This window comes from Urocitellus parryii, chromosome 5 (genome assembly GCF_045843805.1).
Source record: "Urocitellus parryii isolate mUroPar1 chromosome 5, mUroPar1.hap1, whole genome shotgun sequence".
NCBI lineage: Eukaryota > Metazoa > Chordata > Mammalia > Rodentia > Sciuridae > Urocitellus > Urocitellus parryii.
The window spans coordinates 10,708,601-10,732,960 of record NC_135535.1 but is presented as its reverse complement, the minus strand read 5'-3'; the positions used below and the strand labels follow the sequence as shown (position 1 = coordinate 10,732,960).

The window sequence follows — 24,360 nt, the reverse complement described above, 5'->3', positions numbered from 1 at the left end:
AGGCTGGCACAGCCAGGTGACACTCCCCGCCTGGCCACCAAGCAGCTGCCGGGTCAACGCCCTGGAGCAGGGCCACCTTCCCCCAGGGCCTTGGGATGGACCTGTGTCACCCAGGTAAGCGCCACAGCCCTGGGGCCTCTGTGTCCTCCTCTGCTGCAGGGTGGGCAGGGACCTGGCCCGCGGTGTCCTGATTGTCACACGGTGGGAAAGGCAGGACCTTTCTGCCTCAGGGCGTGGGCAGAGCAGCACCGTCCCAGCCCCCTGGGCTTCTGCTCTGGGGGACATGGATGACAAATAGACTTCAGTGGCCAGTGTCTGCTGGTGGACCACGGGAGAGCAAGTGGCACAGCAGGATGGGGAAGAGGGCAGCAGGAATGGGCCCCCGGGGGGACACCACTGACCAGAGAAGGAGGGGAGAAGTGGCCTGCAGGGCATCCAGGGAAAGAACGTTCCAGGCTAAAGGAACGGCCACCCCCAAGGTCCAGGGCTGGGACTGAGAAGGGCCACATCCCTGCACCGGGCGTCTCGGAAGTCCACCTAGAAGATGGCACTGGCTGCAGGAGCGTCCGGTGCCTCAGGTTCGGGTGACCCTGACCTTCACCAGCAGCAGCACATGGGCACCCAGAGGGGAAGCCCAGGGGCTCTGGGGACGGGACAGGAAAACCTCGGTCCCTTTCAACAACAGGCAGGAGGGGACGGCCTCGGGAGGCAGAGGCCGGAGGATTTGGCCTCCCCCAGCTCCTGCCTCCCTCCTGCGTCCAATGCTCCTGTGGACTTTCGGGGCCACTGGCTCCGTCCTGCACGGGCTGTGACCACAGCTCAGGGGACAGCTAGAAGGCAAGAGGAGAGGTGCGAGGGCAGGGCTGGGCTGGAGGTCACTCAGCGGATGTGGAGGTGGAGGGTGAGCCGGGCGGCAGCCACCAGCCGTGCACCGTCATTACTTTTGAGTCCCACCTAGGGACGTCCCAGGGATGGCTGTCCCCAGGGTGCAGACAAGGAACCCGAGGCTCCGGGGTGGCCTGGTTGCCGGGTCCTGGCAGTAAGGAGCAGCGCAAGGGCAGGAGCCGGGGAGCCGGAGGGCCGGTCGCGGGGCGGGAGGCCCGGCGGAAGGTGGGCGCTGCCTGGCTTCCGCGGCCCTGGGGGAAGCGGGAGGGCTCTCCGCGGCTCGGTGGAGGTCTCCTCCTCCGTTCATTCTGTGACCGCCCTCCTGGGGCCGTGTGATGCTGGGACAGCACCGTCCCTGCCGCCGGCCTTCCTGTGGGGCAGCTGCTGGCCCAGGTGTGGGCCGGTGGGAAGGGGGCCAGGCTCTGCGGGCTCTGAGCAGGACGCGGCAGTGGGCAGACCTGGGGGAAGCCACTCTCCCCCGGGACAACTCCTGGGGAGGTGGCAGCAAGGGCGCCACCCCCGCCACCAGACTGGGTCTCGGTTGGCGGTGTCATCTCAGATCTGGCCTGACCGGGGAGGTGGGGTGATCGGGGACTCTGGGTCAGGCAGGTGGATGCGGGGTCCGGCCTCCTGGGCTCCTGCTGGCCCTTCTACCTCTAGTGTGGACAGTGTGGCAGCCAAGGTCCCCAGCGCTGCCCGCCTCCGGCAGGGGACGTGTGGGGAGTGGTCAGGCCCCTCCCCGGGGCCCTGTGGGAAGGTGACAACCGCAGGAGACCCCGTGGCGCTGCACAGCCGGCCACAGGGGTGCCCGCCAGGCGTGGGGGTGGCGGGGCGGCCCCTCCTGCGCTGGGACTTGCAGGGCCTCCTGCCTGGGTCTGGGAAGGGGAAGTGGCCCAGCTGTCCTGGAAGCCGGGCCATGAGCGCAAAGGTTTCTAAAAATACAGAGGGAAAGAGGAAGGGAGAGAGGGAAGTGCAGAGGCGCCGGTGGGCACCGGGCACACAGCTGCCCCAGGCACCGGGCAGCCGCAGGCCCAGCCAGGAGGGAGTGGCCCGCGGCCAGTGGGATTGGGACCGCGCTATTTGTGTGTATTTTTATTACCACAAACACATCTCCCATGAGCCCACACGGTGACAGTAATGTCACCACCACCAGGTGGAATCAGAGGTGGCCTCTCTTGGACAGTGTCCTCAGAGTGGAGTGGGGGGGAAGCTCCACCTTAACAGATGAAGGGTCAGAGACCCTTGGGTCCCGCAGGCCCCAAGCCCGTGACAGCGGAGGAGGCCCCCAGATAGGCCCAGGTGTGAGTCCCAGTTCTGCCACCTCCTGGCTTTGTTGCCTTGGAAGCTCTCTCAACCTCTCTGAGCCTCAGGTGCCTCACCTGTGTGATGAGGTTGGAAACACCTTCCTACAGAGTCGTGCAGGAGGAGTGGACGGGACAGCAGGGAGCACGCAGGGCCAGCTCACAGCAGGCCCTCAGCAAGTGCCCCTTCCCTTAGCCAATGGCACGGCTCGTCATGAGCCACGCCCATCCCAGAAGCGCAGTGAGGCATGAGAAGGGGGCAGGAGGGGATGGTGCCCAATGGGCACAGGAGGTTGGCGGAGAGGAGACTGGGGAGTGGGCGGAGCTGACCGGCGGAGGAAGGGCGTGTGGGTGGGAAGGCGCAGGGCAGCCGGGGAGGAGGCACGGAGCCCCGTCCTTGGGTGGGGACCACCGTGGGCTGCTGAGCCCAGAAGGACCTAGGGCCTCTGTCCTCAGGACCATGGGACGTCGTGGGACACTGGGGTAGGACAGCAGAGGACCACAGGGAGACAAGGGAACCATGCAGGCGTTCCAAGGAGATGATGGTGGTCAGGGTGGGGCAAGGTGGGAGGGGAAGGAGGGGGCAGGACCGAGGGCGTAGGGGCTCCTGGGAGCGAGGGGCTCCTTCCAGTGCCCAAGGTGGCCCATGTGCAGGGACGTGCGCTGGCAGCTCAGAGGCAGCTGGGACTGGGGACGCGAGTCTCTGGCCCATTAGCAGAGGTGACAGCGGAGCTCAGGAGAGCCCGGAGGGGTCAGCCCGGACCCACCATCCAGCTTGGCAGAGAAGGCCAGCCCCTCGCGCTGCCTCCCCACCAGGTCCCTGTCATGCAGACGGCCCTTAGTCTTCCATGCCTCCATGTCCCCCTTGAGAACCCGGCGGCCCTGAGCAGAGCCTCGGTGTCAGTGAACTGGGACTTGATCCCAGCACTACCCAGCTCGGCCACAATCTGGCTGTGTGACTAGAGCATGTCATGTCACCGTTCTGAGCCTCCTTGTCTTAAAATGGAAAACACCTACTATAGAGTCACGAGGACCAGGTGACACTGTGCACAGAGCCGCAGGCACGGCGCAGGTGTCCACGAGCGTAAACAGTTCCGTGGGAGACTGGGGCTAAGGCTCAGCGGTGGAGCGGCCGCCTCGCACCTGTGAGGCCCGGGGTTCGATGCTCAGCACCACGTAAAATAAAGTAAAGGTCCCGGGTCCCTCTACTGTTCCATGGGACTCGTGCCTGGTACCCTGCCAGCCCCTGTCTCCCAGGGGAAGCAGGACCTCTAGACATGCAGCATTGCAGGGACAAAAAGCAGCTCCCGGGAGGTCACCAGGAGGTGCTACACGTGGGGCGGTCTCCCTCCTGCCCTTGGCCCCTGTGCGGGATACAGTGGAGACGCCCAAGACAGCCCGGGAGAGGCCTAGCTCGGGATGGGTGGGGCTTAGCTCGGGACAGGCAGGGCCTATTCCGGGTGGGCGGGGCCTAGCTCAAGGTGGGCGGGGCCTGGCTCAGGGTGGGTGGGGCCTAGCTCCGGGTGGGCAGGTCCCCCACCAGGCAGGCGGCCAGGCTGCACCTCCACGCCATCCATGAGGACAGTGCCTTCCAGTGGGGACACGTGTGAGGACTGGTGGGTCCCAGGGACATAGGCTCACCCCATGCTACCTTTACTCTGAAGGGGTCCCTTGCGCTCCACAATGTGACGTCACATGGTGTTCTCTGTAAGCCCTTGGACGTGGCACTGGCGGAGGCTCTGTGGACAGAAAGGCAAACATGCCCGGGGTCAGGACGCCTGCGGCTCCAGGCAGCATAGTGTTCTTGCTGAGGTCCAGTGGCATCCGTTGGCCACCTCGTGGCGGCTTGGCCTTCTGGAGAAACCGTGGTTCAGTGTCCACTCAGTGGTTAGACATTCAGTGTGACAGTGGCTGGGGGTGCCCTGGGGCATGGGGCCAGAGCCTCCCCCAGGGCACGAGGCTCCTCCATTCATACACCCCTGTACCCCACAGGGCGGCCCGGCGGAGGCTGGCCCAGGCCTTGGTGCAGGAGGCTGGCCCAGGCCCTGGTGTCAGGGGGTGGTTCTGTGTGTCCTGCGAGGACGTTTGGAGGACCATGAGTGTCGGGCACAGAAGCCTCCCACTCTGCCCACCCCAGGGCACCCCCTCCCCTCTCAACACCTGCACCCAGGCTTCCTTCCTCCTGGCCCTGGTAGGAGGCCAGGCACTCGCTGCTGCCCACGAAAGTGTCTGTCCTTCTCTCAGGCCCCTTCTTTCCACAGGCAGTGGGTGGCCAGGTGCCACCCACAGCGCTGCCCTCCGGGTCTCCTGCCCGCTGTCTCGGGGACACCTCCCGCAGGCCTCTGGCTCTCAGATCTGCAGTTTCTCCTCGACCCCAGCACTGACCAGCCACCTGCCACCAGGCTTGGGGGTCTCCCCCTCCTCACGAGCTCACAAGGGGCAGGACCCCAGAGCTCCAGGGACACGGCCAGCTCTCCCAAGAGCCTGGGCCTCCCCAGGGCCTCCGCGCCCTGTACTCCCTTGGCTCATCTGTTCGCTGAACGCACTGTCACCATCGGTGGCCAGGTCCCCTCTTGACTCTGTTCTGACAGGGGCAGGAGAGCCGTCTGATCCCAGGTGTCCACCTGACTGTGCCCATTCCATCCTTGGTCCCCACACAGGACAGGAACCTACCTGCCAGGTGACAGTCCGAGCCCTCTCAAGGGGCTGGCCAAGAGCCCACGCCCAGCGCTGCACCACCTTTCCTGGCCAGGGGTGGGCTCCGCGGTCACCCTCCAGACTGGTGGCCAGCTCAGAGCTGTGGTCCCCAGGGTCACAAGGGGGAACGGGCCCTGGGGGCAGTGCTCACCCTGCCCCACCCCCGGGACACGGCCTCATGTTTTACTGGCTCTTAGCTGGGCCCGGGGCAGCGCCAGGGGCTCCCCACAGCCTTCCCCCGGTGATGACCCGGCCCCATAGTGCCAGGGTGAGGTCCAGGACCAATGTCCACTCCACCCCCATGTCTATAGACCAGGAAAGTGGCCGTGAACCAGGTGGACCCTGGGCAGGCTGGACCTGGCCAGAGCCCTGCTCACGATCTGGCCTCTGAAGGCCCCACCCTGATGGGACCCAGGTGACACATTTGTCCGAAGTGCCCCTGTCAACCTGGGTCCTGTGGCCAGCATCCTCAAAATACGTGGAGAGCCCCGTCCCCCTGTGTGGGGCAATAGGTCACAGGTGCTTTTTTACAAAGAACAGGAAGTTGTCACCATAGATATTCGCCACCGTGTCATAGGGGCAGGCCTGAAAACTGGGTCAAGTCAGAAATGAAGGGAGGGGGCTGCACTTTTAGTGGAGTGGCTGTCCCTGGGAGGGGACATGCTGGGGCTGAGCTGGCTAATTCCCAGGGAGGGACCTGGCTGTGAGCCATGGGCAGGCTGCACCCCAGCGGTGGGGGGACAGGTGGCTGGGTCCTGAGGAGGACAGCTGGGCACTGTGCATGGGCTGGACCTTCCTATGTGCTGGATACTTGAGGGTGTTTCACATTCCTGACAGCCACCCTCTGAGGTAAGGCTCACATTTCACAGGTAAGGACACTGGTGAGTCAGGCTCAGGTTTAGCTGCTGTAACAAAGAGACCAGAATAACAGCAACCAAAGTGTTCTCAAAACTCAGTGTTCTCTCAGAAAATCGTCCAAGGAAGGAGGTGGCCCCACCTGGTGGCCTGGGGACTCAGGCCTCTGGCTCCTTGTGGTTCCATTCCCTGTGGAGAGTCCAAGGTGGCTGCTCAGGCGATGCAGTGGGGCGCGGGAGTCACGGGGTCTTCTCTCCACGTTCACTCAGGGGAGGTGAGGTCTGTCCTTGTGAAACCTTTGAGAACTGTGACCAGCACCTTCGAAGGCTGGGACAGGACATGGGGATGGACAGACAGGGGCAGGCATCCCGAGAGGAGGGTTGGCCTGGGCAGAGCGGGAGGTGACCGAGGGCTGATGCTTTGGGGTGGGGCAGCAGCTGGACGCGGGGCTCTGTGGATAACGGTGAGCACGAAGGCGGGGACTGGGGACACTAGGGAGCCCCAGGGCCAGGAAGGGGACGTTTCTCCCTAAGGGACAGGGAGTCCGGGAGCTCCCGACCAGAGAGTGCGGTGGCTGGGGAAGGACCACATGGGCATCCCCGTGGCGCCTCACGACCCGCCACACCCACGCGCCTCGTTTAGTTCACTTCCAGGTGACAGCGTGGCCAGCCCACCCCCAGGGCCCTACCCGGAGCGGCAACCTTGTCCCTGGGGCACCTGGGCCAGGCCACCTCTCCTCTCTGAGCCTCAGTGTCTAGGAACAGGGGCTGTAAATCGTCCCCCAAGTCCAGTTCTCCCATGGGCAGGGCCAGGGCATCAGGCCGCCCTCCTAGGGGCCCATTTCCCAGCCTCCCTTGCTGCTGGGCAGGGCCATGGGCCTGCGCCCTGCCAACAGGTGGGAGGAAAGTGGAAAGGGGCTTCCTGTGGGTGCAAATAAAACAGTGAGTGAGTCACAGTCCCGTCGTGAGCCATGAGGCGCGGGTGACAGCCCCAGGTGGGACGCGCTCAGCACTTAGGCGGGGACTGTGGGATCCTAGGTGCTCCTTGGCTCCACGGGCCGAGTCTCCATGGGGGTGGGAACCCTGCACAGCTCAGGACAGTGCCCAGGGAGGGCCTCCGGAGGGGTGGCATCCAGCCTGGGTGCAGGGCCAGCGAGCCCCGGGCTCTGCAGAGGAAGGGAGCACCAGGGTCTTCTCTCTGCAGACGCAGCCGAGCTGAGCAGCGGGGAGGCCGAGGAGCTGCAGAGGATCCGATGGCACCGGGAACAGCTGCTGGAGGACATCCAGGTGTGCAGGGCGCCAGCTGCACGAGGGCCCTCCCTGCTGGCTCCCACCCCCTGATCAGAGAGCCCAGCCAGGGGCGGGAGACCAGCACAGCCTGGAAGTCCCAGGGACTGGCCAGGCTCAGGGGCCAGCCAGGCAGGGGCGGGGGAGCCATGGCAGGAAGCTGAGCCCGCTCCGCCACACGGGGGTTCCAGTCCCAGCCGAGGGGCTCCAATCAGGCCTCCTCCCCTGGAGGGGTGGACCCTTTGGTGAAAATAGCACCCAAAGTGTGCCGAGCACTTGCCAGTTTCTTGGACGGCCACTCGTCACCAGGCTTCCAGACCCCACCCGGGGTTTCTCTGGGTGCCTTACAGGGTCCTGCCTCTGAACTACTCACGGGCAGGTCCCGCAGCCCCAGGCCCTTCCCTGCGCCCCTGGCGGCTTCTCCTTCTCTTCGTTTCCCTCCCCCTCCTCTCCAGCTGCCCTGACCACCCTGGTGACCGTGGACCGGCCTGCCCCATGTGTGCACTTAAAATCCACAAAACCACCCTCAGCTGGCATCTGGAGGGTGCCCGCCACACGCCGGGCTTTCTGTACCACTGTCTGATAATATTCTGCCCCGTCATCTCACTGGCCTCTGAGGGCCACGGTCCCACCCCCAGGAGCCCTGAGCTCCGGGAAAGCAGAGTCCAGGCCTGCCTTGCCTGCCCCAAACCCGAGCCCAGGAGCCTGCGCCTCTATGTGCTCAATTAACACTTGGGAGTGAACCCCCTTCTATTAGGGGGGAAGCCACTTGGGTCCAGCTGAGACCACGTGGACAGGAGCTGCCTGGCCTCAGATGAGCTCCCAGGCCCTCAGCTGGCCCTAAACCCCAGGACTGCTCCTGGGGAGACCGCACCCCCAGCACCCACAGGTCTTGGGAGGGGTGGGCGGGTGCCTCTCGGGGGACTTGGCTCCTGCTCATGCTGCTGCCCAGCAGGAGGAGCTGAACCAGCCTCCACCTCCCCATTGCCCAGCTGAGGTGGCCAGTGGGGCAGCGTAGAGGTTCTCCTCTGCCGTTCAGGGCCTCCAGAGGTGCCCCGCGGCACCTGGTGGGCACTTAGTCTAGGGCAACTGGAGAGAAGCCAGAGAGGAGGGGCCTGGGCATCGGGCAGGAGCTGCGGAGGCAGGAGGGAGCCGTGGGGGGACTTGAGCTGGGGGGACAGGAGGGAGCCTGGGAAAGCAGGGAGGGGACGTGTCGGGAGGGTCCCTCAGACTAGGGGCTGAGGATGAAGGTCAGGGAAGGGGCCCTGCCCGGGTCACACCAGGGTGGGAGCGGTGACGGGGTCCCCCAGCGCCCCCAGGCCTGACCTCTGGGCCCCATCTCCCCCGCCCCCACCCATCCTGCAGAAGCTGAAGGAGGAGATCGCGGATGTGTTTGCCCAGATCGACTGCTTCGAGAGCGCAGAGGAGAGGTGAGGCCCCTGCCCGCCACCGCCGCGCCACGCCCAGGCCCCGGGGGCTCCACCCCATCCAGGCTCCGCAGGGTCCCTGGGGTCCAGCCTGGTAGCCGCCGGGGAAGAGCCAGGCCCTGTCCTCTCCTCACCCAGATGGCTCCGCTGCAGGACCTGGGGTCCTGGAGGTCCCCGAGGAAGGGCCTGGGCAGGTGGAGGGGGTCCTGCCGCGTCCTGGGCTGCCACTGACACCCTCACTCCCACAGCCGGATGGCCCAGAAGGAGAAGGAGCTGTGCATGGGAAGGAAGAAGTTCAACATGGACCCCGCGAAGGTACCGGCCTCCCGCGCCCTGCCCGCGGCTGCTGGGCTCCTTCCCCCAGGGACAGAGGCGCTGACCGGGGAGGAGGCAAGGCAGCCAGCAGGGGGCGCCAGGCTGGAGAGCTGGGGAGCTCCCTGGTCGGCTGAGGCCGCCTCTTCCCCAGCAGCCCTGAGTGTCACCGTCACTGATCCCGGGCCCCTGCCCCCATCCACCCGGACCCAAGCGCACACGCACACGCTCCAAGTCCCACGCACACAGACTCACTCGCTGTCCCCGGGTTCCCACACCTGCTCTGCCCACTTCCAGAAGCCTCCTGTCCAGGAGGCCCTCAGGGGCCCCCCAGGATCCAGAGACAACCCTCGGACTCCTGGACATCGGGTGACAGGCTCTGAGTGCCCGGTCATGGGCTCTGTGAAGTCACACGAGGGAAACAGGCTCCGTGGGGAGGGGGAGGCCCTTCACGGCGGCCACCTCCCGTGGGGGGCCCTGGGCAGTGTCCCCCCCCTGCTGTTTTTTTCTAACTTTTCACAGTGGCCGTAGGTCACTTGTGTGACCAAGTGAAGTTTTGGGGGACGGAGAGCGGAATCGCTGAGTCTTAGCCACACACCGAAGCCGGTGCGGGGGACATCGGGCTGCAGGGCCCTGGGAGCCCTGGCAGGAGCCTGGCTCCCTGCGGGGACTCTGGCCCCTGGCAGCCTCCAGGCCTGGGAGCTCACAAAGGCAGCTCCTGTTCAGAGGGACGACCGAGCCCACAAGGCTGGCCCCGGGCCTGGCCGCAGGCTCCCTGCTCCCGGCCTGCCTGGGGGCAGGGGCTGCACACAGATGCCACATGTCACCTGCAGGGCATCCAGTACCTCACGGAGCACAAGCTGCTGACCCCGGACGTCCAGGACATCGCCCAGTTCCTGTATAAGGGCGAGGGCCTCAGCAAGACGGCCATCGGCACCTATCTGGGGGAGAGGTGAGGGGCTGGGGCTCAGGGAGCCAGGAACCCAGGGGTGCAGGGCAGGGAGAGTGAGCCGCCCGGGAAAGACCAGACCCAGCACCCACCGCGCTGCGCCTTCCTTCATTTACTCAGGACAGTGTGGAGCAAGCCCGGTGGCTGCTGGGCTCCAGGCACTGTGCAAGTCCTGGGTTTCCAAGACGGACCAAACTGGCCTCGGTTCCCACCAGGGGGACAGATCCCAACACACGTAAAATATGTCATAAAATGATGAGTTCCGTGGAGACCAAAGGGGAGGGAGGTCCACGAGCTGAGGACCTGGTTTGGGCTGTGGCTTTAAATAGTGTGGACGGGAAGGCTCCCAGGGAAGGTGAGGGAAACTCACAGGAGGACGGGCATGGGCAGTGCACAGATTCCAGGCAGAGAAATCAGCCAGTGCAAAGGCCCTGGGGCAGAAGCAGGCTCAAGAAACAGCACGTTGATGAGACAGAGATAGGAAGAGACAGAGGAAGGCTCCAGGAGGTGGGTACACAGCCCCGTCCCTCCGCCCTCCCAGGGACCCCACCAACCTGCAGGTCCTCCAGGCCTTCGTGGACTGCCACGAGTTTGCCAACCTCAACCTCGTCCAGGCCCTCAGGTGAGCCGTGGAGGGGGCAGGGTCTGCGGGGGGTGGGGTGGGGACATGGGGACCCACAAGCCGACCGCAGCCACCAAGGGTCAGGCAGGAAGACGAGGAGCCTGCGACCGAGGTCTGCTATGTCCTTGTCCCCAACCCACCACTAAAACCACCCTCCTGCCTACTCTGGAGCCCGTCTGCCCAGGGACAGTCCCAGCTCTGCCTCTCACGCCCTGTGTGACCTTGGGCAAGTCACAGAAAGAAACCTCTCTGGGCCCCCCGGTTTCCTCCTCTGTAAATGAGCCCAAGAACAGCCCAGGCTCCCAGGGGTGTACGGACCAGGGAGAAGGTGCTCAGGGGCCGGCGAGGGCTGAGGAAGTGCTGCCGCGGGTCCTGCTCCGGGAGGGGCGCCTGGCCTGGGTGCTGGAGGGTGGGGAGGAGGCGGCAGGGAGGAAGCCCCTCCCGGGCAGCACCTTTAGAGGAGAGGAGCAGGGGGCTCGGGCTCCGTGTCCGGTCACTCGTGCACCCGCCTGTTGAGCAGGGCCTGGGTGAGCAGGTCCGGGGGCCCTGGGAGGCCCAGCCCTCGCCCCAGGACTGCGCCTGTCACTGGAACCACCCACGTGCAGAGCCCCAGGGGCGCCCAGCCAGGGAGGCCGTGCCCAGGGGCCACAGGCAGAGCCCAGGGCCAGTGGCCAGAGCAGGGGAGCCCTGAGCCCCGGGGGCGGGGGGTGTGAGGGCCTGGAAGACAGTTGCAGATTCTCTGCATCGCGCCAGGAGGGGACAGGCCTGGAGGGCAGGGGCTTTCTGGGCCCCTGGGCCGCACCCTCTGATGCCCACCGCCCTCTTCCCCAGGCAGTTCCTCTGGAGCTTCCGGCTGCCCGGGGAGGCCCAGAAGATCGACAGGATGATGGAGGCCTTCGCCGCCCGCTACTGCCTCTGCAACCCCGGGGTCTTCCGGTCCACAGGTGCGGAGGGGGCGAGGAGAGGTGGCAGGGAGTGAGGGCACAGGAGCGGGACTAGAGCATCACCTCTGTCTGAGGGTAGGAGCAGGGGGCTCAGCGGCCCCGCAGGACGGCTTCCCAGGGGGTAAGGTCTGAACAGGGTTTTGAAGGATGAAGAGGAGTTTGCAGGAGGTGATGGGGAGGGACTTCTCAGAGCACCGGATCTGAACCGCAGTTCCACTGGTTTGTGATTTTGGAAGCTTGGGCCTGTGACTTAACCTCCTTGTGCCTCAGTTTCCTCACCTGTGAAATGGACGTGGGGACGGCACCTGCCTCCCAGGGCCTCACAGGCCGGTCAGGAGCTTAGCCTGGGGCAGTGCTGTGGGAGGGGAATCGCGCTCTAGACCCGAGCTGCTGAAAGACTCACCTCAGACGCAGAGCTGAAGGTCAAGGGTCGGGGACTTCCCTGGCTCTGGGCCCAGGGACTGAATATTCCATAAAAGACCCAGAACAGTGACCACGGCCCCAAAGCCCCAGCCGGCCCCGCCCCAGCACAGGAATACTCCCCAGGGGGCAGCAAGGTCACTGAGCAGCACGTGACAAGCCCCAAATCCTGCCAACCCTCAGTGTTCCAGCGGGCAGGGACCGGTGGGCCGCCCAGTGGGGGAGGCGGAGCCGAGGCTGGGGAACGTTCAGTGGAGGAGAGGACGGAGGGCGTGGGGCGCCCAGGGAGGGCCGGGGGCGCGGCTGCGGTGACGGTGGCCGGGAAAGTGGTTTGTGTGCACAGAGTCCAGCAAGAGCAGGGGCCAGGCCAGGCCTCAGGTGCCGGGCCAGGGGCAGAACGGGCTGAGTGGCCCTGGCAGGTCAGAGGTCAGCGCCATGACCGCGTCCTGCAGACACCTGCTACGTGCTGTCCTTCTCCGTCATCATGCTCAACACGGGCCTGCACAACCCCAGCGTCCGCGACAGGCCGCCTTTCGAGCGCTTCGTGTCCATGAACCGCGGCATCAACGACGGCAGCGACCTGCCCGAGGAGCAGCTCCGGGTAAGGGTCAGGGCCACCGCCTGGGTCCCGGGCAGCCAGAGGGGCCTGTCCTGAGATGATGGCCTGGGGGGCTCCCCGGCACAGGCCACGCCTGGAGGGGACGTGCGGAGGTGGACCCGCCAGGCCCGAGACGGACGGTCACAAAGGCGGTTGGTCCAGGAGTGGGTCCTGCCAGGCCCCGTCTTGGGAGGTCGTCTGGAGCCAGCCCACCCACAGGCCTTCCGGATTCAGGCCCCTGGGGGACGCGGGCGACGGCATCCACACCTTCCAGGAAGGATGCCCTGCAGACCAGGCTGCCGCTCGGAACCCCAGAGCCTCACCCTGACCCGTTCCTGGGAGCCCAGCTCCTGTCCCCTAGGTGGTGGCCCTCCCGCCACACGGCACCAGGCCTGTGCCCACGGGGGGCCTCGGGACAGCTGGACAGGCCCTGCCTGACCACTCCAAGGCCTGGCAGGAAGATCTACCCGTGAATGACAGCCCTGGCTCACGGATGCCACACTAACCGTGGGACCTGGGCACCATGGCCGTGAAAGCCCAGGGACACTGCTCGGTCCCCCGGGAGCCTCCCCAGAAGAGGTGGCTTCTGAGCTGGCCTGGTCCTGACTGGGAGTTCCCAGAGAGAAGCAGGGAGGACATTCCGGAAGGAAGCGGCACCAGGGCCCGGCCTGGCTTGGCCAGGAAGGGGAGGGGCCAGTGTGGCCAGCTGACGTGTGGCTACTGGGGGCAGGGGCCCCATGTCCAGGGCCTTGAATGACAGAACCAGGGGTCAATAAACATGGGAGGGAGGGGCGAGGCCTGGTCAGGTGAGCGCCAGTTCCCATCCAGAACTCGAGGCCCCGAGGCTCCACGGCCCAGTGCCCACCAGGGTCCTCCTGCCTCAGGGCCTGGCGGGGCTGCGACGGTTCTGGGCCTCGGTTCTGGGCCTCTCGGGGCTGGAGTGCATCCTCCCCCGCCCTCCGCCACCTCTGTCCTCAGAGGAGAGAGTTGGTCACAGAGGGATCGCCATAGAGAGCCGGGAGCTGAGAGCTGGCTGGAGCCCCATGTCCCCCCGACTGCCCACTGGGTGACCTCAGGTCACTGGGGTCTAAGCTACTTCCCCCCCCCGGGCAGCTGGGTTCTAAGGCCCGTCACAAGGAGGCCACTGCAAGGGGAATGTGCCAGGCAGGTGCCCGGGGCCGGCACACCTAGGCCACCGCAGGTGATGAGCTCCACGCCGCCAGCTCTCCCGGTCCAGGTCGCTGTCCTTGCCGGGACCCTCTTCCCACCCCCCTCCCTGGGCACTTTTCCCAGTTCCATCCTTTCCTCGAGAGCACTGGGCCACATCTGGTCACATCTGCCCAGAGCTTGTGACTTTCTCCCAGGGCTCTGGGTCCCTGACCTCCCCTGAGCCTCCAAATCCGCAGACCTGCCCCTTCTCCTCCCGGGCAGAGCCTCGTCCAGCCCGGGCTGCCCGTCCTCTGGGCCGTGTCAGGCAGCACCTGACCTCTCTGAGCACGTCCAAGGGCCTGGGGTGGCCGGGGTGGCTCGTCAACCTCGAAGCTCCCCTGGGCGTCATCAGAGAGCACAGGCCTGGTCTGCGCCGTCACAGGGGCCTGGTGGGCGTCATCTGCTCTCAGGGCCAATGCCCCTGACCCACAGTGTCATCTGAGAAGCTGCGTCTGGCACTCAGCGGGACTTGGGAGGGTCACCGTGCTCCCTGGGAGCCACTGGGAAGGGAGCCGGGGGCAGGGGTGGGGCCGCGAGGGACCCGGGAACAGGTGGGGAAGTGGAGGTGGCCAGGTGGAGGGCCTCCCAGCTCCGGGCCTCCTCTGCTCTCGGCAGCCCTTGAGCCCCCGGGTCCTCATCCTGGGCTCTGATCGGAGCAGACCGTGAGCCCAGCACAGTGTCGAGCACATCCTGGTGGCCGTGAGCTCCCGCCTCCCCGCTGGACAGCCAAGGACACTGGGCTCCAGGGAGGAGGCTGCCGAGTCTCCTGGCTTCTGACCCAGAGCATCTCCCTCTGCAGAGATGCCAAGCAGAGTCTGGGGACAGAGGCCTGGCTGAACTGGCCTGGGGTCCTTACTTCTTGGTGGGGGGAATCTCAACTCATGTCGCTGAAAAGACCAGGGGTCAATTAGCCTTCCGACTGTGGGCTTCAGGCTCGGCTGGCTCCTGGGGCTCAGGGCCGTCGCTGCTCCGCCTGGGGGCTCCATCTCTTAGCCCCCTCCTCCATGGCTCTCCTCCTAAACACGCTGTGCCCGAGCCCTGCCAGAGATGGCCTGGGCAGCTCTGAGCCTCGGACTTGCTTAGCTTCCCTGTCGCTTCACTGTTTGAGTCCAGAATTGAGGCTTACCGACCGGCTTGGGTGGCAGGACCCCCCGAACCGTCACTGCAGCTGGCGGTAGGAGCCAGCAGGTCCCCATCAGCCAGATGTGAGTCATCTCCCCCCTAGAGCCCAGGGCGCAACCAGGAGAAGAGAGGGGACTCCCCAGAGAGGGGAGTGGGGGCCACCAAGGGCCCAGCAGAGCCCCTGGGGGGGAGGGGGCTTCTGCACGTCCACGCAGCCAGGAGGGTGGCTGGGCCGTGGACTTTGGGGACAGTGGTGAGGGTGTCTGGCGGGGAGCCGTTGTCTGTGAGGTACAGGAAGCCCGCGAGCAGAGCTGCTTTCTTTGTGGGGTAGAAGGTACGAGCTGATAAGGCCACCAGGCCACCGCAGCGTCTGCAGGGCCCCTGTGGTCTGTGGAGGCTGAGGCTGCCTCCTCACCCCCATCCCCCTCCCCCTGGCCCCCCCCAAATGCGCGTCTGACATCTCTACGATGGGCCCCTCCTGCTGCAGTCCCCTGCTCCCCCACCAGTGCCACCTGGAAATTCCCAGGGCGAGTCCAGCCTGGGGACAGGGGCTCCCCCAAGAGGCACTGGTCCCTGCTGCTCCCCACGGCCCAGCACTGCAGCCAGGCGGAGCCAGGGGACGTGCCCAGGCCCCCCTCCATGAAGGCCAGGAGAGCCTGATGCTGGGCCCTGAGCTCTGGGTCACAAAGGACCACACAGCGGCCGGCACCATGGTTCAGGACTCTGGGAGAATCGACAGGACTTGGGTAATTTTCCATTTAAAACCTCGAGAAACCATCAACAGCAACGGAGGCAGCAGACGGAAGTGGTTGACTCTCTTGGCCAACATCCTGCCTGGCTTTACCAGGCAGAGCAGCCACCGAGAATGCGCCCCCGACACTCGGGAGGCAGGAGGTTGCTCAGGGCAGGAGATGGAAACCCAGCAGCTGCAGCTGGCCCGCTCAGGGGTCCTGGCCCTGACTTGCTCACCTCCAGTGACGGGGAGCTCATTACCACCCTGCAAGGTTGCTCCACCCAGATTTCAGAGCCCTCGCTGCCAGAACGTCTTCACGGAGGACTGAAATCTGCTTTCTGGTCCCCACAGTCAGAGCCCACCAGACAGGGCGGCGGGAGAGGGCCTTGGAGAGCCGTGGTCAGCCTCCCGCCCGGGGCTCCCCTTCTGCCAGCCCAGTGTGCATCTGGAAAGTTCTGTCGCAGAAGAGGGGGCCATCCACCATGGCATTGCCCAAGGGTGCCCTCACTCTGGCTGCTGCGCCTGGAGTGTGTGTGTGTGTGTGTGTGCATGTGGGTGTGTGTGGGTGTGTATGTATGTGGGTGTGTGTGGGTGTATGTATAGTGTGTATGTGTGCCTGTGTGGGTATGTGTGTGTGTGTAGGTGTGTGTGGGTGTGTGTGTATGTGTGCATGTGTGTGTATGTGTGTGGGGTGTGTGTGTATGTGTGAGTGGGTGTGTGTGTATGTGTGTGGGGTGTATATGTGTGTGTGTATGTGTGTGTGCATGTGTGTGGAGGTGTGGATGTGGAGGTGTGTGTATGTGTGTCTATATGTGTATGTGGGTGTGTGTGTATGTGAGTAGGTGTGTGTGGGTGTGTGTGGTATGTATGTGGGTGTGTGTGGGTATGTGTGTATGTGTGTGTGTATGCGTATGTGTGTATATGTGGGTATGTGTGTATGTGTGTGGGATGTGTGTGTATGTGTGTGTGTGGTGTGTGTGTGGGTGTGTGTGTGGTGTGTGTGGGGGTGTGTGTATGTGTGTGTGCGTGTGCATGTGTGTGTATGTGTGTGTGTGCATATGTGTGTGTGTGCGTATGTGTGTGGATGTGTGTGGGGGGTGTGCATATGTGTGTATGTGGGTGTGTATGTATGGTGTGTGGGGTGTGTGTGTGTATGTGTGGGGGGTGTGTATGTGTGTGTATATGTATATGTGGGTGTGGGTGTATATGTTTGTGGGTGTGTTTGTGTATGGTGTGTATGTGGGTGCGTATGTTTGTGGGTGTGTGTAGGTGGGTTGCATGTGTGTGTGTGTGTGGGTATATGTGTATATGTGGGTGTGTGTATGTGGGTGTTTGTGGGAATGTGTGTATGTTTGTGGGTGTGTATGTGGGTTGCGTGTGTGTGTGGGTATGTGTATGTGGGGGTGTGTATGTTTGTGGGTGTGTGTGTGGGTGCGTGTGTGTGTGTATATGTGGGTGTGTGTATGTGGGTTGCATGTGTGTGGGGGGGTATATGTGTGTATGTGGGCGTGTATATGTGGGTGTGTGTGGGAATGTGTGTATGTTTGTGGGTGTGTGTATGTGGGTCGCGTGTGTGTGTATGTGGGGGTATGTGTGTGGGTGTGTATGGGGGTTGCGTGTGGGGGGGGTATGTGTGTGTATGTGAATGTGTGTATGTGGGGGTGTGTATGTTTGTGGGTGTGTATGGGGGTTGTGTGTGTGTGTGGGTATGTGTGTGTATATGGGTGTGTGTATGTGGGTGTGTGTGGGAATGTGTGTATGTTTGTGGGTGTGTATGTGGGTTGCGTGTGTGTGGGGGTGTGTGTGTGTATGTGAGTGTGTGTATGTGGGGGTGTGTATGTTTGTGGGTGTATGTTTGTGGTTGTGTGTGTGTGGGTGTGTGTGGGTGTGTATGTTGGTGGGTGTGTTTGTGTGTGGTGTGTATGTGTGTATGTTTGTGGGGGTGTGTGTGGGTTGCGTGTGTGTGTGGGTATGTGTATGTATGTGAGTGTGTGTATGTGGGGGTGTGTATGTCTGTGGGTGTGTGTGTGGGGGTGTGTGTGGGGGTCACACACCTCTGAGGCCCTGACCCCACCGTGCGCCCTGCAGTGGCACTGGGGAGGATGGCAAGGACATGGCAGAAGGGTGGCACCCATGGGCCTGGGGGACAGGGAGGGTTTCTCCCAGAAGGGCCTAAGGGTGGGAGGGGCCACTAGGAGGAGAAAGGGCGTGGCTTGCGGAGGTCACGTGGACCACCAGGCCCCGGGTGGAACTTGGGGGCCTCACCCAGGCTCTCCCCCTCCTGCAGAACCTCTTCGACAGCATCAAGAGGGAGCCCTTCTCCATCCCTGAGGACGACGGCGGCGACCTCACCCACACCTTCTTCAACCCTGACCGTGAGGGCTGGCTGCTCAAACTGGGTAAGGCCAAGAGGTCCAGCCGCTCCACACCATGGCCACAGGGATGGCCATGGGCAGACACACTCACAAGCCCCAGGGTTGGGGGGCTTGGCCCTGGGTCTCCCGAGCCCCAGCCTGGCAGTCGGCCTGCCCCACCCACCCATCCATCCACCCACTGATCCATCCATCCCTCCACCCACACATCCACCCACCCATCCATCCATCAATCCATCCACCCACCCATCCATCCATCCATCCGTCCATCCATCCATCCACCCACCCACCCATCCATCCATCCATCTGTCCATCCATCCACCCACCCATCCATCCACCCACCCATCCATCCATCCACCCATCCATCCACCCATCCATCCACCCACCCATCCATCAATCCATCTACCCATCCATCCATCAATCATCTACCCATCCATCCATCCATCCATCCATCCATCCACCCATTCATCCACCCATCCATCCATCCATCTACCCACACATCCATCCATCCATCCACCCACCCATTCATCCACCCACCCATCCATCAATCCATCTACCCACACATCCATCAATCCATCTACCCATCCATCCATCAATCATCTACCCATCCATCCACCCACCCATCCACCCACCCATCCATCAATCCATCTACCCACACATCCATCCATCCATCCACCCACCCATCCATCCACCCACCCATCCATCAATCCATCTACCCACACATCCATCAATCCATCTACCCATCCATCCATCAATCATCTACCCATCCATCCACCCACCCATCCATCCATCCACCCATTCATCCACCCATCCATCCACCCATCCATCCACCCACCCATCCATCAATCCATCTACCCATCCATCCATCAATCATCTACCCATCCATCCATCCATCCATCCATCCATCCACCCATTCATCCACCCATCCATCCACCCATCCATCCACCCACCCATCCATCAATCCATCTACCCACACATCCATCCATCCATCCATCCACCCATCCATCCACCCACCCATCCATCCATCCATCTGTCCATCCATCCATCCATCCACCCACCCACCCACCCATCCATCCACCCACCCATCCATCCATCCACCCACACATCCACCCATCCATCCACCCACCCATCCATCAATCCATCTACCCATCCATCCATCAATCATCTACCCATCCATCCACCCACCCATCCATCCATCCATCTGTCCATCCATCCATCCATCCACCCACCCACCCACCCATCCATCCACCCACCCATCCATCACCCATCTGTCCACCCACCCATCTATCCACCCACCCATCCATCCACCCACCCACCCACACATCCATCCATCCACCCACACATCCACCCACCCATCCACCCATCCATCCATCCACCCACTCATCCATCCATCAATCCACCCACCCATCCATCACCCATCTATCCACCCACCCATCTATCCACCCATCCATCCATCCACCCACCCATCCTTCCATCTGCCACCCATTTGCCCCGTCCATCTACCCACCCATCCATCTATCTATCCACCCACTCACCCATCCATCCTCCCATCCACCCACCCATTTCCCACCCACCCATCCATCCTCCCATCCTCCCATCCTCCCATCCTCCTGTCCTCCCATCCATCCTCCCATCCACCCATCCAACCTCCCATCCACCCACCCATTTCCCACCCACCCATCCACCCTCCATCCTCCCATCCATCCTCCCACCCTCCCATCCACCCTCCCTTCATTCATCTGTCCTGCGAATGAGGGGCTGGTGGTGGGGAGCCAGGCTGGAAGGCACGGGGAGGCCCAGGCGTCTGTGGACAGTCCGGCCCTCCCTGCTGGAGGGATGGAGAGGCGTCCTAAGGGGTGCCGCCTGTCAGGCCCTCCTACTGTAGTCCCTCTGCAGCCAGCCTTTCTGAGGAACCAAGGCACCACCTCAGGTCCCACAGCCGGTGGAGACTGGTGGGGGCAGAGGGCTGCCCTCAGGACGGGGCGGGAGTGCGAAGTGTGACCCAGGACGCTGGGCGTGGCAGGGCAGCAGCTGCAGGCTCCGTGCTGGAGCAGGCCCTCGGCCAGGGTGGCCCCCAGGGTCTACGGGTGCCCAGCCCTGTGCCAGGCCCCTGCGCCCCCCAAGCCCTGTTGCCCAGCCCAGTCTGTCCTCTGTCCAGCCCCCGCCGTCTGCTGGCAGTCACGGTCCCTGACCAGGCAGGGGCAGTGCTCGGAGCCACACGCCCAGGGCTCACGTTCCTGCTCTTCACCAGAGGTCAGCGGTCAGGCTCCGGCCTCAGCTTCTGCAGCTGAGTGGGGACAGTGATCCCCTGAGAGGCTGAGTCGTGTTTGGGCCTGGAATCGGGCCCCTGGGGTCTGGGCCTCAGCTCTGCCCCTTGGCAGGGCCCAGGGCAGAGGGCAGGTCCTGCGGCTGTAACCGCGGTTAAGAGGGCTCCCGTCCCACCCCGGGAGGGTCAATAGGTAAATGTCCCCAAATCCTCTAGAACCAGGCAGGCAGATAAAAGATGAAGTGCCCACCGAGTGACCGCAGGCAGCAGGCTAGGGCATGAGCCCAGGGCGACGGCGGGCAGGGCCGCCCTGTTCCGGGAGCCTGGTCACCAGGGAGCCCAGCGTGGGGCAAGCCCAGGGTGCGGGGGCCACTGCGGCTTCTGTGGGCGGATGGCAAGGGGCAGGCGGCGGGCAAGGGGACTCTCCCTCCTCTGCTGGGACCCAGGGAGGCACACACAAGGCCCGGCCCTGGGGTAGAGGGGACACGGGTGGCCAGGGGGGGAGGAGGACTGACCTCCCCTGCCACGGGCCTCTTGCAGGGGGCCGCGTGAAGACCTGGAAGCGGCGCTGGTTCATCCTGACGGACAACTGCCTCTACTACTTCGAGTTCACCACTGTGAGCCCCGCAGCCCGCCCCTGCCCCCGGGCCTGCCCCTGCCCCTGCCCCCGGGCCTGCCCCTGCCCCCGGCCCTGCCCCCCAGCCCTGCCCCCGGCCCTGCCCCCCAGCCCTGCCCCTGGCCCTGCCCCCTGCCCGTCCCCTCCAAACCCCAGGAACCTGCTGTGAAGGGAGGGGACCCTTGGAGATCCGGGTCCACGGCCACACCCACTTTACAGATGGGGAATCCAGGGCACCGGGAGGAGGACCTGGGCAAGGAGCGGGCAGCTCTGGGCGACGGCCACTCCTCTTCGGGCCTGGGCAACCCCCGGCCCACTCCCTGCACTTGGCCTCCATTCCATTTGCCCAGCCTGGCCTCCCTCCCTCCCTCCCTCCCTGTAGGACAAGGAGCCCCGGGGGATCATCCCCCTGGAGAACCTCTCGGTGGAGAAGGTGGAGGACCCCAAGAAGCCCGTGAGTGGTCGGCGGGCAGGGCCAGCGCTGCTGGGGAGGGCAGGGCGGGAGGCAAGGCTCTCGGGAGGCCAGCCTCTCCCTCCCGGGCCAGGGACCAGGGCATAGGCCAGGGCTGGGTGACTGGAGCTCGGCTCTTCCCTGAGCCCCAGCTCCCTGTCACATGGGGACTTCAGGGAGGCAGTGACTTGGGTTGGCCTGGGGCATCACTGTGGGTAGGGACAGCCCCCGTTCCTCCGCCGGACGCAGGAAGCTGCCCGTGGGGTGGCAGGGGTCCTGTGGGGATCACGGGTTGCTTGTTGGAGCCCAGCCTCGCCTGGGGGTCTCGGCCTCGCCTGGGGGTCTCCACCTCCCTGGGCCTTCTGGAGGCCCGACCAGGGTCCCCCCCTGACCTTCCCTGGCCCCCCCAGTTCTGCCTGGAGCTGTACAACCCCAGCTGCCGCGGCCAGAAGATCAAGGCCTGCAAGACGGACGGCGAGGGCAAGGTGGTGGAGGGCCGGCACGGCTCCTACCGCATCTCGGCCTCCAGCGCCGAGGAGCGGGACCAGTGGATCGAGGCCATCCGGTGAGGCCCCCGTGGCAGGCCCCGGTTCTCTGGGCCTTCCAGCCTGTGTGCAAAGGGACCAGCTCCGAGGTCCCCTCCACCCATGTCCCAGGGCATTTCCCTGGCACCATGCCAGGCCCTGGGACACGGGAGGGCGTCCAGGGCTGTGAGAGCATGGGGAGTTGCGTGGAGAGCCCCGGCCAGCTCCTGGCCTGAAGGGTGACCTGCCAGCATCACCAGCCTCTGGGAGGGGCTTTCCAGGAAGGACCAAGGTGGACAAAGCATGAGGGTTGGTCAGTGGGTGGCCTCCCGGGACAGCACCCCAGAGTCCAGGAGAGGCTGAGTTGCGTGGGGGCTGAGCAGTGGGCATGCTGCGTCAGACGGCAAAGGCACTGTGGCCACGGTGACAAGCCTTGGTTTCTTCTAGGGGCACTAGGGAGCCACGGACTAGTAGGTAGGAGGGGTGTGCCAGGTTCTGAAGTGCCAAGGTGGGATACTGTCATGTCAGTCCAGGGGACAGAAGCCCCGGCGGCCACTGACGGAGGAGAAGGTGGGGAAGGGACACCTGGAAGGTACCAGGTGACAAGCTGCTGGGGGCCTGACATGAGCAAGGGCAGGAGCATCCGCCAGAGAGCAGGCGTGGCCGGCCGTGTCCCGGGACTCAGGCCTTGGAGCAGCCCGTGAGGCTGCCCGCAGACCCCGCCCGTCTCCACCTCACTGATGGGGAAAGCGAGGCCCAGAGAGGACAGACCTCGTCCAGGGCAGCGAGCCGGTGAGGTCCGCTGGCCCACAGCCAGGCTGCCCTCAGGCCCAGGGACACTGTGGGACAAGTTCCCAAGACGCTGCCCCCGGCTCTCTGGCCGGCCCGTGGGATGCTGGGCAAGGCCAGTGAGGCCGGCCCCTCCCGGCTTGGTCCTTTCGGGGCCACCCCGGCCTTCCTGCAGCTCCCTGAGGCCGCGCCCCTGACCACAGCTCTGGAACCTTCTCTCCTCTCACTGCAGGGCCAGCATCACCCGGGTCCCCTTCTACGACCTGGTCTCCGCTCGGAAGAAGAAGATCGCCAGCAGGAAGTGAGGCTCCCTCCCGGGAGGTGGCACGGGGCCAGCATCCTGGTCCCCTGGACCCGAGGAACCCCTCCCCAGGGCGCCCTCTCCAGGCCACAGACACCGCCGCCCACCAGGGGTGGCAGGACGGAGGGCACAGAGCCTGGCTGTGAGACCGACCGCAGCTCTGGGGCAGGCACACAGGGAGGGCCAGGAGAAGGCGGAGAGAAGCCAGCTGGACCCAGACACCGAGCCTCCCTGGGCAGCCTGTCCTCAGGCCTTTGCTCTCAGAAGTTCCGCAGCCCTCCAAGCCCTCGCCAGCCCTCCTCCTGCTCAGGCCTGCAGGTCGGGCCCCACTCTCGCTCCTGAGACCCACCAACAGGACCCCAGGAGAGGTGCCCGGAGTGCTGGACCAGGAGCCCAGACCCAGGGTCCAGACCTACCTCCGGCCCTCCCCGAGCCCTCGGCCAAGCCGGGCCCCTCCCTGGTTCCTGCAGAACCACAGTCTGGACTGGAAACGTCTGGGCCTGCAGGCTCCGTGCCCACGAGCAGCTAGGGCTGGTGGCTCTGGTCCACTGAGCTGGGTGACAGTCCTGGCTGCTGGGGGAGCAGGGCGGGCTCCACCCCAGGATGTCCACCTGGGAGGCAGGACAGGCAGGACTCCAGCAGGACGGTGCTGCCATCAGGGTGGAGCTTCGCAGGCCTGGTCCCAGGAGGACTTCCTGGAGGCAGCTGCCAAACCCAGGAGCGGCACACGGGGTCCATGCATGGAGAGGCAGCGTCTCCCTGGGTTTCCCCGCTGGACCCTGGCCAGCGCCGCCGCGGTCGTGAGGGGTAGCACAGTGGGTCCCAGCGCCCCAGGCCCTGCCCAGTGCAGCACATGGCAGAGCAGGGCCACCAACCCCGGGCAGACAGCTGGGTCTCTAGGGAGGCTCCGCCTGGAGGAGGATCCGGGGACGGTCTTTCCAGAAGCTCTGCTCACCCTCGGGGCAGGGGAGCCCTGCAGGGAGCCTCCCTGGCAGGGCAGCAGGAAGCGGGCAGCAGGGGCGGGCGGAGCAGCGGGTTCCCCAGGAGGAGCCGCAGTGGCCACATGGCCCTCCCGCCCCCCGCCCCACCCTGGTGCACGCTGTCCAGGGGTCAGGTGGAGAGGCCACAGGAGGTGGTGGGAGCTCTGTCTGAAGGTGGCAGGTACCTGGCAGCCGTGTTGCACCCCTGCGGGCATCGGCAGGACATACGGGGACTTCTTCAGATCGCAGCCTGTGGGCCGAGCCCGCCTCGGCCGCCCCTGAGGCCAGTGAAAGGGCCTCAGGGGTCCGTGGAAGGAACACTGGCCGGGGACCGGGTCAAGGTCCTCTCCTGCCTCTGGCTCACGTGGACTCTGTGACCTTTGGTTCCCAGCTCCCCTCGTCAGTAAAGGACAGGCCCGAGGGAGTGGCTGTTCTGATGGTCCCTCGGAGGGCAGAATAAAGTCCCCATCCAACGCGCAGTGGGCTCTGTCCTTCCACGACCATCTCTGCCACCCCTGACCTCACCTTCGCCTCCGTCCCTTTCCCAAACAGGGGGGAGTGCTGGAACCCCATCCTCGGGACACCAGGGCTACCAGGCTGGACAGAGGTCCCCAGGGACTGGACTTCCGCCAGGCTGGGCTGGGTCTGCCATCCAGGCAGCACCAACCACAGACAGACAGAGCCTCTGCTTTGAGAGGCAG

At 64.7% G+C, this 24,360-nt stretch overlaps 1 protein-coding gene across 1 annotated transcript; it reads left to right on the top strand.

Moving 5' to 3' along the window:
* On the top strand, positions 1–24,100 carry Cyth4 (cytohesin 4). The gene is made up of 13 exons (XM_077798523.1): positions 1–114; positions 6,942–7,024; positions 8,390–8,454; positions 8,700–8,766; positions 9,597–9,715; positions 10,254–10,334; positions 11,166–11,278; positions 12,151–12,299; positions 17,648–17,759; positions 20,539–20,615; positions 20,997–21,068; positions 21,476–21,630; positions 22,611–24,100. Exons 1-13 carry the CDS (start codon positions 96–98, stop codon positions 22,681–22,683), a joined length of 1,185 nt encoding a protein of 394 aa, XP_077654649.1. The 5' UTR covers positions 1–95; the 3' UTR covers positions 22,684–24,100.
* Positions 24,101–24,360: the final 260 nt, after the last annotated feature.